Source organism: Tetrao urogallus (assembly GCF_951394365.1).
Source record: "Tetrao urogallus genome assembly, chromosome: 18".
NCBI classification, from domain to species: Eukaryota; Metazoa; Chordata; class Aves; order Galliformes; family Phasianidae; genus Tetrao; species Tetrao urogallus.
The window spans coordinates 9,066,498-9,085,469 of NC_136831.1; the positions used below are offsets into that span (position 1 = coordinate 9,066,498).

General features: G+C 53.4%; 2 protein-coding genes across 2 annotated transcripts; one reads left to right on the plus strand and one right to left on the minus strand.

The window, feature by feature from the left end:
- Positions 1-428: 428 nt before the first annotated feature.
- RNF222 (ring finger protein 222) lies at positions 429-1,061 on the plus strand (the record flags this gene model as incomplete). Its single annotated transcript, XM_079544293.1, has 1 exon — positions 429-1,061. One exon carries the CDS (start codon positions 429-431, stop codon positions 1,059-1,061), a length of 633 nt encoding a protein of 210 aa, XP_079400419.1.
- Positions 1,062-18,246: 17,185 nt separating this feature from the next.
- On the minus strand, positions 18,247-18,663 carry PIRT (phosphoinositide interacting regulator of transient receptor potential channels; the record flags this gene model as incomplete). The annotated part of the gene is made up of 1 exon (XM_079544333.1): positions 18,247-18,663. The coding sequence occupies exon 1, from the start codon at positions 18,643-18,645 to the stop codon at positions 18,247-18,249; it is 399 nt and encodes a 132-aa protein (XP_079400459.1). The 5' UTR covers positions 18,646-18,663.
- Positions 18,664-18,972: the final 309 nt, after the last annotated feature.

An 18,972-nucleotide genomic window follows, 5' to 3' on the forward strand; every position in this document is an offset into this window, starting at 1 on the left:
ATCTACTCTTGGAACTGAGCGTCCCTCCTCCTTTCTCCTTCTCCTTCTCCTTCTCCTTCTCCTTCTCCTTCTCCTTCTCCTTCTCCTTCTCCTTCTCCTTCTCCTCCTCTTCCACCTCCCTCTCCTCTCTTTCTCCTTTCCCCCTTCCCTGAATGCTCCCTACCCTAAGAAGTGCTTCAGACCAAGCTGATTCAAGACTCTGAGTCCATGGTGTCCCCATTGTCCCTGCACCCCTCTATGCCCCAGGGTGGCGCAGGGGACACACCAGACAGCGGGGCAGTGCTGTGACTAACAGGCACACACTGCACTCCAGCAGTGACCCGGCCATTGGGCTGGGACATCCCACACTAACCATTGCAACTGGGACTCCTATAACACCCCGTATCCCTGCTCACAGCTGGGAAGCACCCGTGGTCTGCAGAGCAGGGATGGCTGAGATCTCACCCAGCAAGGAAGGGGCCCCGGCCGAGTGCCCCGTCTGCTATGAGAAGTTCCACCCCCTGGAGCACACACATCGCCAGCTCAGCTGCGGGCACGCCTTCTGCCACGACTGCCTGGTGAAGTGCCTGCTCTCCTCCAAGCTGGACGGCCACATCCAGAGCAGCATCATCTGCCCCGTCTGCCGCTACGTCACCTTCCTCAGCAAGAAGAAGGCGCTGTGGCCGTCCAGCCCACGGACTCTGGAAGTGCCCCTGTCACCATCCTCCTTATCGCAGCTGACCAAACTGGAGAGCAGCAACGCCCTGGTGGTGCCCAGCCACTTTGTGATGCCGGTGCAGAGCTTGGAGCGGTGCAGCCCTACGGGCGCACAGGGAGAGCTGGCACGTGGAGCCCATATCTTTGTCATCAGCAGGTATGGGATGCCACTGGTGGACACGGACTGCTCCTCCCTGCAGAGAGAAAGCCAGGCGGAGACACGGAGCACCATGTCCTCCAGCTCGGCCCTGGGGCTGCAGTGCTGCCAGTCACCCATCGCTCTGGCCGTGCTGCTCATCCTCACTGTGGCCCTGCTGGCGGCTGTGCTCCCTTGGCTGCTGCTGGTCAAGAGGGACTCACCGTGAGGAAGGCAGCGACTGTGATGATGGACGATTGGCACTGATGCTGAGGCTGGCACTTTCCTGGAGAAAGCCCAGATGCAGCTCCAGGGGAAGTTTTCCCATCTGGCCAGGTTCCTGAAGATCTCTGGGTGCTCACATGCTAGAGGTGTTGCCTCATTTGTTTGAAATGTGGCTGCCTGAGTCCTGTTAGAGGGTTCCTTCTGTGTTTTACTGGTATGGTGGGGCTGGAAGGACCCAACTCACAGCCCCCCCCTCCCTCAGCCCTGCTCTCAGGTCCCCCAGAGATGTCCATGCTCCTGCTTTCACCGTGTCTCTCCTGCCCTGAGCACCAGGGACAGGCAGCGGGCAGGGAGTGAAGGCATCAGGGCTGCATCAGGGGTGGCTTTGGGAATTCCATCCTGTCCCCACACCAGGGGGAGGTGTGGGCATCTGAAGGGTGTACACGAGATTTGGGTCCCCCCTGTGCCCATTCCAAAAGAAGAAGTCACAGTCACAGTGACTGTGGTGCTTTAGGAGTGCACCTTGAGGACCTCAGTGCTTTCACAGATCCCTGACACACGGAGCGGGAGCAGGATGTCCCTTGCTGTCACTGGCAGGAGGGTGGCACAAAGCTCCTAAAGTGAGAATCACACTTGCTGAGCATCAGGGGGCTGCAGTGCTCTGGGATCACCCAGAACATTTCAAGAGGACAAATAAAAACTGCCCAGTGTTAGAAAGCTCAGCAGGAAGATCCCATTTCAGCCCTATGGCCATCTGTGAGCAAATGCAGGGCATCACTCATCCACCTGTTTCCATACCTGTGTACCGGGTGTGATGACACTGACCCCTGCACTGGGAGACTGCTGGGGAAAAGTGCCTGAGACACTGCACTGGAATGGAAATCCTATTTCATAAGAAATAATTACCTGACAATGATGCGTCCCTGCCTCCTCATTTAATAATTGCCCGTGTTATTACTCTGGATATTGAGGAGGTACTGGAGGGTGCCAGGGAGCCAACCCCTGGCATATAGGGCTGCTGAGGGGCAGGCAGGGCTGGGGAGCCCACTTCTGGCTGCTGCTGCTGGAGGCCAGGAGCCACTTGGCAAAGGACTTCAGCATCTCCAGGTCGAGAGGGACATCTTGGGGGGTGGAAGAGGAGACCAAGTCTGGGGGTGCCATCAGCAGGGAGAGGCAATGCCACGGACATTGGGTGGGGCCTGGGGGCATCGCTGTGGGTTTGCCACAGGGTGGCACTGCTTGGCCGGAGCTGGCTGCCAGGGCTGGCACGGGGACAAAACCAGGCTTGGGGGGTGGCAACCTGGGTCCCCAAGAGGGAGAGTTACAGAGCGCCCCCGGGAAAGCTGGCTGTAAGCAGCTGCCAACAAGGCAGGGTCTGCACCTCAAGCTGCACCCACGCTCTCCTGCTGCTCAGGGCCAGCTGATGTCCCTGTCCCCACATCCTCTCCAGAGCCACCAACCTCTGTTAGGGTCTGTGTGCATCTGGGATAGATATTCCCAGCCCTTCTTGTGCTGATGGACAAGCTGCCAGCATCTTATTTTCTTGCTGTTAATGTCATTAAGAAGCCAGTCCTTCCTGTGCCTTCCCCTGCTGCTAATCCCTACGGAGGAGGTTTGCAGCTCCAGGAAAGCCAAGCCCCCAGGTGCTGTGCAGCTTCCCCCAGCAGGACCAGGACCAGGACCAGGAGCATTACAGGGTGCTGAGGCCACTTGCAGCTCAGTGCTGAGTACTTCAGTGCTTTGATTCATCGTGGTGACCACAACACTGAGCCTACAGCTCACAGACATGCATTGGGTCATTGCCTTCTCTGCTGATATCCCACATCACCTGTGGTGGGGACACACATGCAGCCCTGTTTGGTCCTTCTGATGTCACCATCTGTCTGTGGACACAGGCAGTCACTTATGGCCACAATCTCTGGACAACATCTCACAGAGTTACTGTCAGCTGCAGGCTCCTGCTTGCAATCCATGCTGGAAGCTGCTGTGACTTCTGGAGATGCCCTCGGTACCCTGGCTCCATCCCAAACCCTTCTCCTTTTCTTTTTCTATTGCATGGGAAGGTCAGGATGTCCCATCCCTTATCCCCTGGTGATGCTGGAGATCTGTTCCTCTGCCACAGGGATGACCCCAGAGCATGGGCTTTTTTTCACAAGCAATCACAGGCTGCCCAAGGCAGGAGCCCATGAGGGCAATTACTTTCTGAGTGTGTTGAGGATGGGGCTAATGACTTTCCTGCAGGTAAGGATGGCCAGCCTGCGTGCACACAAAATTAAAGGTCAATGGCCTTGGGGTAGCAAAAAGATCAGAGACATCTTCCAGGCAACTCTGGAGGTGGAGACATACCCCTGGTGAGCAGGGGCTCTGCAGAAATGTGAGAGGAGAATGAAGAACTTAAACAATAGGGCAAGATGCTGGGAGCACTGTTGCTGGGCTGGGAATGCTGTGCAAACATATGGCAAGAAAAAAAGTCCCACTTGGGCTGGGAGAGGGTAAAGAGTGGCCCTGACAGTGTGTTTTCCTTTGCAAGTATGTTCATGTGCTCTGAAGTCCAGCAGGCAGCTGCCTGGGTGCAAGGCGAACCTGGCTGTGTTTGACCTATTGGTGCGTGGCTTTCTGTACATGCTTTCATGCCCATGTATTTTATTTCCAGCAGCTACCAATGCATGTGTGTGCATGAGCTAGACGCTTCCAAAGAGACGTTTGAAGTAAAATCAAGTGGCTCACCAGACTTGGGGCTGGGGCATCAGTCATTCCCAGCGAGCTGGAGTACTGTGCATGCACCAGGGACTGCCTGTGGGGTGCTTCTAAAGCAAATGAAAGACCCCACAGCAATTGGGTCCAGCAGGCTGCATGATCCTGATGCAGCACCCAGCCCTTGTGCTGCAGGCACTTCCAGGCACTGGCACTGACCAGGCAGGCACTCAGGGGCTTGTGCTGAGTGCCAGCTGCCGAGATGAAAGCAGGGATGTCTCTGCCAGCTCAGTGACTTCATAAAGGCCTGGAGAAAATTCAACCACCTGGCCTGGGAGCCTGCTGAGGGAGGACTCAGGTACAGGGGACATCTGCCCATGCAGGTGCTTCTGAAGATGCTTCTGAGGGTGCTCCTTCCCTCTGAAGAAAGTGGGGGTACAGATCCTATCCAACAGTGTGCCTTCTGCCTTCCTGTAAGAAAACCTTTCTGCACTTCTCCAACTGCTATAGGACCACCAGCACAGGCACTAGGAGGTTTAGTATTGTCTTTGTAGGAGGAGCCAAAACCACCCCAGTTTTGATCCTTCTCTCCCAAATAGGTATGAGTATTCAATAGGCAAAGAATAGTTGAGTGGCGATGGGGATGGATGGGCACTAAATGGATGGATGGAGCTTCAGCATGAGAACAGGGCACTAAATGGAGGCGTGAGGATAAAAGGCTGTGGGGGATGAATGAGCACGTGGACAGGTGTTTGCATTTCTCCCTGTTGGATGGACAATAGAGAAACTGGGCATGGGAATGATACACAGGACCATATAAGATCACCTCTAAGCCTTGCCATAACACTGTGGTCCTCATGAACCCCCTCTGCAGTTAGATGGCACCTTGAGCTGTGCACACACTAGGGCTTTCCTGTCCTACCCAGCTGTGTGGGATGTCCACGTGGAAAAGAGTGGCTGAAAATCCCAGGAGGCCGTGTCCAGAGCTGTAAAGGGACTACCAGAATAGCCAGCAGGCTGGCAGGCACTCCTGATGCATTTAAGATGTTCTGCTGCACAGTGTCCAACCACTGACTTTGTCACTCCTGACTCATCTCTCACTGATGACTCCATCCATCACCCATGGCACGATGACTTTGCAGGTGGAGATGTGCAGGCAATCAGCACAGCACGATGCTGCCTGGCCTACAGGGGTGCTGTTGGTCCCAGTGCCCCTCCATGTCAAATTCTTCCCTTTCTCTGTTTAGAATTGCTGGCTTAGTAACCCCCATCAGTGTGTGATGGAGAACACAGTTGCTCTTCCTACATTAGCATTACCTTTGCCTGGTGGCAGCAGGTCTATGAACTCTGGGTAATGGCTGCATAATGCATCATTAGCAGGAGAAGGTGGCACTTTTATGGCTCGGAGATGGGAGAGGTGGGAATTGTGCAGGGCCCAGGAGTGCTTACTGGCCAGGCATGCCAGCAGGCTCCATTAGGATTCAGCCTCTGAGAGCCCCAGTTCCATCAGCTGAAATCTCCGCATCAATAATTAAGAGGAAAGCTCCTCTGAGCTTCCTTCTCTCCCTGCACCCAATCCACAAAGGATGGGGTGGAACTGGCCTGGGCTGTCCAATTGGTGTGGGATGTAGGCATGGTGACAGTGACCCAGCTGGATGTCCCCATGCCTGGATCTCTTCAGATAAGATCTTTCTGCCTCCATCTCTGGCACAGGGCAGCCACTTTTTCACACTGTCCACCTGTGGTGGCACACGGGGCACAGCCCTAGGCAGAACTCCCCTTCTGGAGCCTTGCATAAGAGTGGGGTTTTCCAGAGTTGGAATGGGTCTGGGGGTTGGAAGTGCACGAAGGGCTCAGCTGGTGTCCTGCTGGCACCTGAATGCCCATGGTGGGACCAGATGCTCCTTCCCTGGTCTGATTGCTTCTCCCATGAAGATCACAGACAGCTATTTTTTCATTAAAAAAAAAAAAAAACCTGCTACAAAAAGAACCAAAAACCTTGAATAGCTTCAGAAACTCCGCACTGATGGACCTGCATGAGAATTTTCTAAGAAAACCTTTTCAGCAGGCTTTGTGTTCAACGATGTGCCACTCTGCAACAGTATATAGAGCTGGGAAACACACTTTCTTTGTCCTGGGAGTGACTTCTCTGCTGCTTTGTGCTGCCCATGGTCACTGTGCATGGGCAGATCTTGGCACACGTGTGCAGGAGCCCTTGCAGGTCCTCTGGGCAGCTGGGCTGATACCCACCCCGGGGTGTCAGAATGTATGCATGAGGGGTTTGTTCAGAAAGCCACAAGCCCCAGGGAGCACAGGGTTGTCAGCATCACTCAAGGCATGCTATCACCTGGAGATGCTCTTTATCTTCTTGTCCAACCGCTGGGCAAGACTCGCTGGTTGCTGGTCACAGCCACTTCTCACCCCTATTGCTAATGATTGTGAGGCTTTCCAGTGAGCACAATTAGCTGCTGGCTAGCACTCCTGGATCCATTTGAAACCCAGCCAGGGCTCAGGCAGACATTAATGGAGCTCTGGTCATTAGTGGAGGCTGGGAAGTGAAGTGGCGCTGCAGGGGTGGCAAGAGGATGATGTCTTCCACCAACAGAACACTGCAAAACCACTGGAGTGAGGCTGCCACAGTCTTAGGATCTGGGGAAGTGCTTTCATACCCATGGATGGGGTGGTGCAGAAGCCTGTATTTCTGTGGCTTTCAAAAGTGCTAAACTTCAATCATCTTGACCTGTGGTGATTGGAGGTGCTTCCTGGGATCCCTGCAGACATTGCGTGTCAGAGGAGGGCTCAAGATCAGAGCCTAACCTTAACATGGGTCAGAAATGTCAGCCCCATAGTTTGGTGAGGTTGGTGAGGACAATTTCCAGTCAAGTTTGGAAGTTCTCCAAGGATGGAGATTCCCTCAGCTCCCTGCAATTCCTGTTCTGGTCTATGATTGCTCTCACTGTGATTTTCTTTTTTTTTTTTTTCTTTTTTTTTTTTTTTAATTAAAACAAAAAAAAAACCACCAAACTTCCATCCCACTGGATTTTTCCTCAGGCCCACTGCCTCATCTTTTTTTGTTGCACACCTCCAGAAAGAGCAGGTCTCCATCTTCTCTCCATTAGCAAGTCCTGCTGCATCCCCAAAACTAGGTTATTTCTGGCTGCCCTCTGCTTCCCAGAGAAAGCCAGGTCAGACACTAAAGACCTGAGCTGCCCCAGTGGCTCTGCAGCTCAGATCCCCATGTCAGCCCAACCACAGCATGGTGTCCCCATGGCCACGCTCCACAGCAAAGCCTTGATTCATCTCAGCACAGCAGAATATCAGCAGATACCAGCAACCCATGGCAGCAGCAGTGGGTGAAGACAGCAAAACAAGCCTGCAAGTGGCAGCGCAGTGAGTGTGCAATGGGGTGGCGTCAGGGTGGTGTCAGTGCTGCTAGGTGTGCAGTGCCTGCTCAGAGTGATGCCAGCGCTCGGTGTTACTGTCCTGGGGTTATGGACAGTACTGACAATTGCTGTTTCTGAAATGGCCACTGGTTTCGTGAGGATTTGTAGGAATCACAGAAGTTCTCTTAACCTGAGTTCCTTTGGTTTAATGACCTGTGGAGTGTCCTCTCCCACCACTAAATGTGAGTGCAAAAAGGCCAACAGTGGCTGAATTTAGTTTTATTAAAAAAAAAAAAAAAAAGGCTTGCAAAGGAGGAGGTCCCCCCATGTTTCAGAGAAGGGTTAATGCCACTGCTTTTTGCTATTGGTGCCCTGCCCCTGTGAATTATCCTACATGTTCTACCATGTTGTCCATCTGTCATTCTCCCATATGTAATAGCCACATGTGGACAGAATTACCACAGCCATAAATCCCCCTTCACCCCTCACCATCAACAGTCAGTAAATAAATGCCTTTGAAAGGGAGAGCAGCAACTTTAACAAAGGAAAAAGAACCAACACAATGAAATAAAACCAGAAAGGTGACACCAAAATAGTTCCTCCAGAACAGAGCAATGCACAACAGCCTTGCAAGGACCCTGCTGCGTTTTGCAATCCCAGGGCACAGTTTGATGGGTCTGATGCCATCCCTTGGTACAAGGATTCCTTGTTCCATGTTCTGGGACACTGAGGTAGTTCCAGCTACATTTGAAATGTGAGTTACCTTGATGCTTTGAGGCTGTGGTGGTCAGGTGCATGCAGGGCCACCAACCTCCGTGTTGCTTCCCAGGCAGTGCTGAAGGTGGCATCCCCATCTTTGCCCTCCTTCTGCAGGTCTTGTTCTTTGCATGCTGCCCTTGGACCTGTTAACTTGGCATGAAACGGCGGATGGAGGTGGACAGAGCGCATGCTGTGCCAAAAGACATCTCCATCGCAAGGCTAGGGAGGTCTTTTTGTAATGATGAGGAATCCATCCTGCACTGGGGCAGGGCAGCTGCACACAGCCTGTGTGGCAGGTCACAGCTCAACCAACAGCCAAGTCCTGATGCCAGTGTCATCCTGTCCACCAGCATCCAGAGAGAAGGAGCAATGGCAGCACCCACCTTCATCTCTGAGACAGGAGCTCTGGGATGGGAAACCACAATGGAGTGAAGCTGGATAAAGTTTTAAATGACTGGAAACTGATGCCTGCAATGGAAAGTGTGGAACAACCTATCTGGTAGGTGTTAGATGTGGTTCCACACCACAAATGTCTTTATGGTAAGCTCAACACTGTATTGGGAATGCGGGAGGAGGAAGGCATGGATCTCTTCATCCCCTCTCACCCAAGATTTGCACTTGGAGTTAGCAGGGAGGCTTGTTTCTGCACTGAGCCTCCAGTTCGGCAGCTGAAACACTGCATCTTTTCCTATCCGTCCTCAGCTTCAGTAGTTCTTTGAACTTAGACCTTCTGAGTCCATCAGTAAGCGCCATTAGAAAATGCCTGAGATCTTGGTGAGATCAGGTAAAATGTACCTAAGACCTCCATCCAGCCACCTTTAGTTAGGAAATCCCCTGTCCTGCCCCATTTTGTTGTCTCCCTCTCCCATTGAGTGCATTAAAGTACATGTGAGGTCCCAGGCTGCATGTCCTGCTGGTGCCATGTGCTGTGAGCCCTGCTCAGCCTCTTCACACCCTCAGTGGAGCTGGAAGAATTGGTCTGCGCTGCTGCCTGGATCCTGCAAGTACAGGACAGTTTGCAGTGGTTCTGCTGCTGCCAGGCAGCTCCTGCTGGGCTCTCTGAGATCACGGCAGTGGTAGGAGGATGCTCAGAGGGGACACGAAGGCATTGTTCAAAGGGTGCCTGCAGTACTCTTGCCCAGGGCGGCAGTGACGCGCTCAGCAGGTCAATACAGTGCATCTTGCTCCGTGTGCTTGGTGGCAGGTTTGCAATGGAAGGCCTTTTGTTGAAGAGTGGCATGATGGAGTCCTTGTTTGGTGCTGTTCCTCTCCATCTGCTTGCTCCCTACATTCACAGTCTGATCCACTTCAGTCCCTTATAAAAAGACAATGGAAAGAGATGTGAATACCTTAACAAATCCTGCTGATGTCTAAGAGACTTGAGATCTCCTCAGTACAGACATATAAAATCTAAACTCTGGGACTCAGGGGACCGTTGATCCCCGGATGAAACACAGAAGCACCAGCAGAGGTGACAAAGAGGATGTGCCCAGGCTCACAAGCACAGCCACTCCACTTTGAGCTGGGCACTGTGAGGCTCAGGATCAGTCTGGGCAGAGGAACAAGTAGAGCTGCTAATATTTTGTCACAGGAGGACTTCTTGATGATCTAGCCACACCACCAAAACTGGGGGCTGATGTACCCCCCCAATGCCAGCAAGGTGCAGAGAAGGGCATTGAAGGCTATTATAAGAGGAGCCAAGGCTACTGGGAGCCGTGGAGGATGACACCTGGGATGCACCTCTGCAGCATGTTGGAGTTAAAGCATCAGGCAGAGAGAGATCCAGTGAATTCTTTGCGGCAAGGAGCAGCCCAGATCAGGAGAAGGGACAGGAGGTGACAGGGACCTTGCACCCATTCCCTCTGGGTGTTGTCCTCCAGACGTGCCCAGGCAAGGGACAGACATTGAGTGGTGACAAAGCCCTGGGCCAGGCTTTGTGAGCTGGATTGAACAGGCTGAGCACTAGCAATTAAAAATCCCAGAGCAAATAAAGGAGGGTGTTGTTAGCTGCTGCCCTTCCTTGTGTATTGCTGCAGTATCCAACTAGTGCTTTTTACAGGCTCTTATCTGGAGGCGCATCAAGGAAATTCCTGGAGGAGGCAGTCTGAGGGGCAGAGGGGTGGAAAACCCAGAAACCTGATGGTTTGGGGAAAGCTGAAGGGCCGAAAGCGAGGCACCCCATCAGGTGCACTGTGACACAGGCTGCGTTTTGGCTGTCACCGCCCTCAGGATGAGAAATGCAAAAAAAGTTAGTAGATAAAGGGAATATTTTCCTTGCTAATTGTGAAAGGCTTTATCAAAAAGTCACACAAGGAAGTATGTCCTGAATGGCTGGTGGTTGGAGATCCCATCACTGGCAAACCTCCTGTGCTACATGCCTAGGGCTGGTGAGATGGCAGAGCTGAGGAGAGGTGAGCCCAGTCCCAGCCCTGGCAGTCTGGCACGTGCCCATAGGGATATCACTCCCATCTCTGCCTCTCCTTATCTCCTGTGTTGTTATAAAACCATTAGGTCCTTGGGGCAAGGGTTGTCTCTGGGGCATCCTGCTGTCATCATCACTGTTTGGTTGCCTGGCACACAGCTCTGAGCTGCCACTAATTAACTGGAGTAAATGGGCTCCAGCTGCCATGCCAGCAAGCTGATGGGGAGGAACACCCCCTTGGGACACAGGAAATCCCAGAACCACAGCATGGTTTGGTTGGAAGGGACCTTACAGCTCAATCAGCCCCATCCCTGCTCTGGGGTGGTTGTCCCTCACCAGATCAGGCGGCCCAGGGCTAACCCATGGCCTTGGGCACCTCCAAGGCACCACCCAATCTCTATGCCTGCTGGGCTGTGCCAAGCCACCAGGCACAGCCTGGACCAGCCTGAGATTAAGGGAACGTAATCTCAAATCTGGTGTTCCAACGTGGCACTTTGGACTCAGTTTCTGTGTGCTCAGCGTTTATCACTGGGCTGTGCGTTGTTCCTCGTGACACAGCCTTTATTTGGCTTTTTGCAGTTCCCTGTTAGTTTGCTGGAAATATGCCCCCACTGGAAAAGCCTTCCCAACCTGGGCAGTCCTGAAACTGTGACACATGCAAAGAGCTGAGCTCAGCTTGGAGTACATCAGGTTTTGCTCCTCGCATCCCTGTTTGCTGCAGCCACACTGTTCACACCAGAAGTCTTGGAGCCAAGCGACAGCCCAGCTCTGAGTTGTTCCTACTGGCACTTTGTTTATCCAGGCTGCAGTTATCATTACCTGACTCTCTACCACCAGGAGCTGTTGCATGGCAGTCCCCAGTTCTCAGCATCGTCTGATGGGAAGGCCAGAGTAGGTGCAAACCCCACTTCCAATTTCCACCTAAACCCCCTCTCCGGCCTCACCCTCCCAGGCTCATCTCATCCAACCCACATCCTCGTCCATCATTAATCCACCCCACAGCATTTGTAAATCTGGTGTTCCTCCTGCAGCACGGCTATCTCTAGCAGGTCCAGTTCCCCCAAACCAGCAAAGCACCCCTGTGTGTGACACCCGTGGTACCTTTCCCTGGTGTCCATGTGGGCAGACGATGCTCGGGGAACCTCAGTCTTTGTGGATGCTCTTCACCAATGGAACGATGCTCTGCAGCTTCCCAGCTGGCGAGATAGCTCCTCCAAATGTAAGTTCCCATTTCAGTGCTGAGGGTCAATTAAAACCCAGCTCCCTATAGGGGATCTCGATGTTGAACGTGTACCAGAAGACCCAGAAGAGAAGACTGAAGGCAAGCAGCAGCGCTCCCAAGTAAATAAAGAAGTCCCAGTAGCTGAGAGAAGCGAGCAGCCCCACGAGGAGCAGGACCAGCCCCAGCACGTCGCACAGCAGGGCCAGCAGCAGCACCCCACCACAGCGCCCAGCCAATGCACGCAGGGCCATGCTGCAGCCCCAGCGCCAGCATCCCTCCCCGCCTGTGGCAGGAGGAAGTACAAATGTCACAACACACCTTGCAGAACAATCGGGAGGCAGCACGACACTGCTTTAACCATTTCATGGCCCCGCCGTCGCTGCCTCTGCTTCTTCCACAGCAGGGCACGGGGCTTCCCTTTCTTTATTAGGAAACTGAGACACAGGACTTTTTCTGGAGTGTCAAAATGCACCTCCCTTGCAACCCCTCCCAAAAGCAGGTCTTGCTGGAAAGCCAGAAATCACACAGCCCATGCCATCGCCCATCCCTAGAATGGGAACTGTCAGGTCAGTGGTGAATCACTACAGAAGGTGGGACTTCCCAGAGCTTGTCCATGAGCAGCTTGGTGGGATGCCGGGCTGATGCTCTCTGCTCCCCAGTTGCCGTGTGATGCTGGGGACATCCTTCCTCTCCAGTCAGCACATGATGGCAAAAAGAGCAATCTGGGGGTGATGGAAGCTTCTGGGAGCCCTTGGCCAGAGGTGGCCTCTGTGGGCCGACAGCCACCTGCGGTGGTATCTGCATGCTGAGCTGCACCGCCTCGGGGCAAGTGCAAGGCTGGCACTGGGGACAGGGTGATGGCTGATGGCTGGAGTTGGGCACCATGTTTGCTGCTTGGGTGCTAAAAGCCACTGGGCTCCTGCCTGCCACACCTACGTGCATCACAGAGCACGTCCCCATCAGCCTCTCCCCCCTTACCCAGGCTGCTGCATGTAGGTACTGTAGGCAGCATTGTGCTAATGGCATTGTGAGCTGCTCCATCCCAAAATCACAGCTCTGCAGGCAGAAAATTTTTTCCTCCCCACATCTCAGAACAATGAAGGCTTTTGAATATGCAAATGAATAACTGATCTCTTCTTTGTGCATTCTGCTCTTCCAAGGCCTTGGGGAGGAACTGCTGTTTGTCATCCCAGGACCTGTCAGCAGTGGGCTGGAGCACAGCAGCTTGCAGGACCTGGCCACCCCCTAACAGAATCCTTGTTCTGTGGTCTTCTTTCAATACACTACAGTGACAGTGGAGATGGATGGAGGTGGTTTGTGGCTCTTAACTCCTTTGTTCCACTGCATTTGCATGAACAAGCTGGAGGGCTAGTGTTGATGCTGCTGGAGATACCCTGGTCACAGTTTTACTGATGAGACTGAGCCCTGTTACTTTCTGAAGACTGGGATTTTTGCTTTGTCTTCCTTTCCCACAGAAACATCCAGCTCCCCTTTCATTTGCCTACTTATCTATCTATTCATTTTTCATCCAAGGTCATTTTCTTCTGTTCCCTGGATTTCAGAGAGCCCTTCCATATTCTATTAAGCAGTTTTCATTATCCCTCTTAATGCACCAAGACTTCTCTGCCCCTTCTAGCCTGACTTTCTCCAGTCTCTGATGCCCACAGACATCAGCCAGGTGGGACACCGTGCATTGCATCCTCCAAAGCAAACAGCTCAGGTGGAGGTGGGACTGATATAAGGAGCTGGAGTCAGCCCTGGCCTGCCCAGCCCCATGCATTGAAAGGCTGTGCCACCTCGATCCCATCAGGCCAGAAAGAGTTCTTTTGGGCTGTGTTTCATGGAAGTTAGAGCAAGAAACCAAGCTGGCAATGGCAGCTCCCTGTTTTCCCCCAGGTTTGATGTTGCATGGCACTTTGTTGGATGCTAGAAGCCCATCTGGGATTTGCCCTATGGGAAATGTTCTCATCCGGGTGCAGCTCCGTGGTGCTGAGCTCTACCAGTGCGTGAGAGCAGCGATCTGCCTGCGATAGCGCTCACGGAAACGCGACACACGAAATAAAATCACTCCCCCAGGCTGGGAAGGAACCCAGAGGTTTCCAGAAGTTCATTCACCTCCAATTATCAGCTAAGAAAACTGCAGACATCTGCATTTCATTCCCCAAGATATTGAAAAACAAATAAATAAAATCAAGCAGAGAGCACTGCCTACCTCTTCTGCCTTTTTCTAGCCCAGTTCTGCTGCAGTTGGAAGGACGATGTTAGCAGAGCACGCTCCCGGAGGTGGCCCTGTACAGGTTTGCAGAAGTATGCAGCAAGAGTGAACCAGTTCTCCAAAGGGAACAATGAGTGCACGTCCCTCAGTTACACATGAGCTGGGCGCAGCTGGAACGTGAGCAGATGAATGGAAGCACTCTGACAAAATCTTGGGCTAGCAGGTGTCAGTCAATATTTATTTAACTGCAAAGTCGGGAGGCAAATCCTTAAAACAGGGCACGGAGTGGCTGCTTTCCCCAGGGCAAAGCCCTGTAGTGGGTTCAGCAGGTGAGAGCTGGCTCAGACCTGAACCTGCACTGAGAGCAGCTGCAGGGACGGTTTCCAGACTCAAGTTCTCATGTCTCACCCTGCTTCCTACTTTTACAGCCTTGGGGGGCTGACCGTGGTTTTTCTGTCTGCACCCAGCAGGGACTTTCCGAGCTCTCTTCATCTCTGCAAACATTTGTCCTTCCCATACCTGTGCTCAGCTTTATAGCAAAGGAAATGAAAGCACTTTCTAATAAAACATTTCCTTGCACCCAAAAGGCAGGCACCGGCTGGGCTGCAGCCAAACCCGGGCAAAACCTCCAAGGACTTTGCCCAGCATCAGTGACACTGGCCAATTCTGCACAGGAGGTGAGAGGAGAGGAACAGAAGAGGGGAAAACCTTCTGGCACAAGCCAAGCTCTTTTCCATGGGCACGGAGAGCACAGACTGCTCCATGGACCACAGAAGCATGCACCCACAGCCCTGGCTCCCGCTGACTGAGTCTCTCCATCCCAGTTTCTTCAGGAAATAGTTTTCTATTGCCACTTCTCACCTGCTTGCAGGGCAGAGCTGCACGGTGCCCCCCCCAGACCCTCGGGGCCTTCTGTGGGGCACTGTTACCTATGGGATGGGATGGGGCGAGGATGGAGGAGCTGAATTTCTCCATCAGCCTCTGCGGAGCCCTGCAGTCCAGCACAGCCACAGCACTGCCTGCCCCGGGGGAGCACGAAGCCCCGCCCACTCACACAGCAGACCACGCCCACAACAACAAGCCCCTCCCATTTCTCAGAGCCACGCCCATTCCATTGACCCCGCCCCCTTCAAAGGCCCCTCCTCTCCTGGCTCTGTGCCCCACGTGTCTGACCACAGCTAATGGTGAGCCGTGCCCACGGGGTGTTTGCTGTCGTTCAGGCTGAGTTATGGAAAATCAGATAAAAAGAGGAAAAATCCCAACTGCTGCTGCTTCTGGGGGCACACATGTGATAGGGCTGCATGGCATGGAATCCTCTGCTGCACTGAGCCAATGCCTGGACTGATGGGCTCTGCCATGTGTGGGTGAAATTTGGTTTGTGTTCACGCTGCTGAGGACTGAAATAGGAAAGATTTGGGGTTTTTATGGGGGGATTTTCTGGGAGATGGCAGCTCAACCCAGTAGGATGCTGCCCTGCGGGGTGCTAAGAGGGGAGCACCTTGGGGAGCATCCCACCAGCTCCAGGCTCACAGCGCTGGGGTCACCCAGACGCACTGGGGAACATTCCCCCTCCAAATTCTGCAGACGTAGTGAATTTCATAATGGGTTTCCTGTTATTTTTATAGAGCACGGAAGCAGATCACATTGGACCTAGCTTTAATGAGAGTTGGTCAGGACTGCTGTTGTTGCCTGATCCAGTATTTTCTTCACAACATGTGTCTGGTTTCTTTATTCTGATCTGAAGCATCCCAGCGGGATTCAAACAGGCTGCAGGGGGAGAAGAGATGAGCACAGAGAGCAGCAAAGCTGTGCTTTGTGCATACGTGGGAATAGCCCGAAGGCACCAGAACTGTGTGTGCAGACCTAGGGTGCCTCAGCTGTGTGCTGCCCCAGCAGTGACAGGAGGAGGTGCCCTGGGGATGGCCGTCTAACACGGCGCTGGATGCCCCCTTGTTTTTATCATCCCTTTAGGAATCTGCTGTCCTAACCCTGCTTTGAACCCAGAGGTAACTCCTATCTCTGCAGCCTCCCAAGGCAGCGTGACACAGAGGTTCTCTGATCCCATGGCGCAGCACAGAGACAAGATTTCTCTCCTCAGAGGCCCTGTGATGTTGGCTGGGCTGTGTAAGGGCATGCACTTGGTGTCAGCTTCCAGTGAAGCCTTTGTGAACAACATTTCCCAGTGCTGGGACTGATTTGCACTGCCCACATAAACGCAGATCCCACCCAGCCTCTGGGTATCACTCAGGCATTGATCACTCATACAGTGGAGTGTTCCCACCCTCCTGCTGGGCTTCTGCCTGCACCTTCAGCTTCAGCCTGATAATCCAGCTCTGCCTTCAATTACTATTTACCTCTCTGACCCCTGCAGCTCAGACAAGCAGACCCAAGCTCTGCTGACCCCTGCCTGGGCTGTTGCCCTAATCTTCATCTGTGCAGTCTTCATCCCCTGCTGACAAGAAGTTGTGCCACCTTCGCATGCAGGGTCCTGGGTGGGTCCCTGGGCAGACCCCAGCACAGAGCCCCAGGCCAACCCATGGCCTTAGCTCTCCTGGTCTGCCTGCTGTCACACCCCAGGGACAGCCAGCTCCCCTCCTGCAGCAGGCACGAAGCACAACAGCAGCAAGGTGAAACCCTTGAGATATTTCTGCTTTAATTAAATCAAATATTCTTGTTACAAATAACCATCATGGAATCCTGTTACATTTCTGATCTCAGTGACTCCTTATCCCATTGATACTTCACCAGTTGTCTCCTTGGTTACAAGATGTGCAGTACAGGACCCCACTCTGTGTCCCCGTCCTTCATACTGCTCTGTGATTTCTTCCATGCCAGCCCTGCAGCTCACCTGCTTTTCTGGCTGCAGTTCATCCTTGGGCAGAAGCTTGGGGTGAGCCTGTGCCCACTGCAGCTGAATCAATAGAGAACTAGCGTGGTGCCAAGCCAGCACCGAAAATAACAGCAGAGCACAGCTCAGAGGGATGAATGACTGAGGAGCAGGAGGAGGTTTGCTGGGTCTGCTGCCAGACCACGCACCTCCAACACCCTGTTCACCAGCTGGCACCAGCGGGGGACACGTGTGCACTGCATGGAAACACAACTTGGGGCACAGCCAAGCTGGGTCAGCAGGATGTGTTCCTCGAGCACGTGCATCTCGTGCTAGCTGCGGGCCAGAAGCTGCCTCTGCTGCTCCCCATCATAAAGGGGAGCCAACATACCGCCAACCTTACTCCCATCCCAGGGGGAGCATCATGAGGCTTTGAGCTGTGGGCTCTTTAGGCCGTATCTGCAGACCAATCTCTGCTTTCAGTGGGTCTTATGGTGTTATTCGGAGCTCCCAGCATGTCTGTGGTGGCAGTTCCTGAGGGATGTGGCATCCAAATCAACAGGAAGTTGTTCTGTGCTGATGTCCACTGTCCAAATGCAGAGCAGGGTGTTGCAGAGCTGCTGTACGCCTTTACCAACCTGTCTTCATTCCCAGGAATGTCCCACTGCTTTAAGGGGGTGATCTATGGGAGGCAGTGGAAATGCTGCATGGAGGTGCAGGTGGGGTCTCCTCTCCTGTGCCCCTTTTCTGCCTCTGATCAGCATCAAACCATGTCCTGCCCAGCCCTGGAGCTGGGTTCTCACCTGCATGGGGCTCCAGGCAAACTCAGCCACAGCTCGCTGGGCTGAGGTCTTCCCAGGTGGGATGCTGTGGGAGGTGAGCTGGATCTGAAAAATCAGAGTCCCACTCAGAATTAGAGGCAGAATATCATGTGCCCAATTATATTAACCCAGGTTTTGTTGTCCAGACAGAGTGGTTTTTCAGACTGGAAATTTTCATTTCAGGCGAAGCTGTGTGAGTGCTGCACCCTGAGCACAGAGTGAGCTCCGGCCCACAGCCATTCTGCTCAGCTGCCATAGCAGATCTGCGCTGAGGAATTCCCAGCCATGGACCCCATGTCTGATCTTCCCAAGCTTTGGTGACATGTGTTGCCCATCCTGGTGGTCTCTGCTGTCAAGGGATCTGGGACCACACTGTCCTGCTGCCCCTCTCTGTAACTCTGGAGATACCTCCTTGGACATCCCATTTTCCAGACGTGAAGTCCAGTGCTCACAGCAGCTTTACCCACACCGTGGTAGGTTGGCTCCTCTCCACTGCTGTGCCCTACAAAAGCTGCTGACGGAGGCTGCCAGAAGCTCTGCTTTCCCCTTCATGTGTTGGTTTGGCCATTGCATGGCACACGTGGGGTTGGCCATTGCACAGCATGTGTTGGGTTGGCCATTGCATGGTGAGGTGATGCGGGGCACTGGGCTCACCATCAAGTCCTTATCTCTTTTTTTCTGAGGTTCCCTGGGCAAAATACGAAGTTCACTTTCATGCTGGGGATGGTACAGCATGTCCTGTCTTATAGGGAAGGGACTGGGATGAATTCCTCTAGGAGAGTACACGAGAACGCTTCTTTTTATGGCTAACACGAGGAGTGGGGTGGGGGCCTTCCTGGGAGGTGCTCAGCGGTTGAAGAAGAAGGACCTGAGGCTCTGCAGGAAGTGTGACTTCTGCCTCTGCTTCTGCTTCTTGCGGATGATGGGGATCCAGACGAGGCCGCAGACAAGGAGCATCAGTCCCATGGACAGGAACGCGGGGCCACACATTTTGTACACATTCCTGTTCTTGATTTCAAAGCACGACAAGGTGGTAATGACTGTTCCGAAGAGGAAGATGGCAGCTCCGACGGACATGACGATGATGGGCTTGTGGTAGATGTCCCACTTGCTCCTGGAGGTATTGGTCCAGACAGACTCGCTGCGGGAGCTGATGCACAGCGTGCTGGCCGTGTTGCTGGTCAGCAGCTCCTTGGACGGGGGGGACTTCAGGCTCCCATTAGGGCTCTGGGGGGGATTTTCCATGACAGCAGGATCTGAGGAGGAGACCTAGGGTGGACAGAAGAAAAAGGAGCAGAGGACTGGTGCTGGAGGATGGACTGAGTGCTGTCCATCTAGTCATCAATGAGTGCATGCCCTTGGCCAAGTTAAAGATTGGAGAAAGCTTGGTGCTGTGCTGCAGGGAGAGAAGAACACCACACCTATATGAGCAGCACATTTAAGGACAGGCGACTGGATCCTGCAGGGAGGAGGGCTGCCTGCCTGTTGTGGGACTCCCACTGCCCACCCCACCCCTAAGCTTAACACCTGCCCTGGGGCAGGTCCCTTCCTTAGAGCTTCTTTACCCAGAGG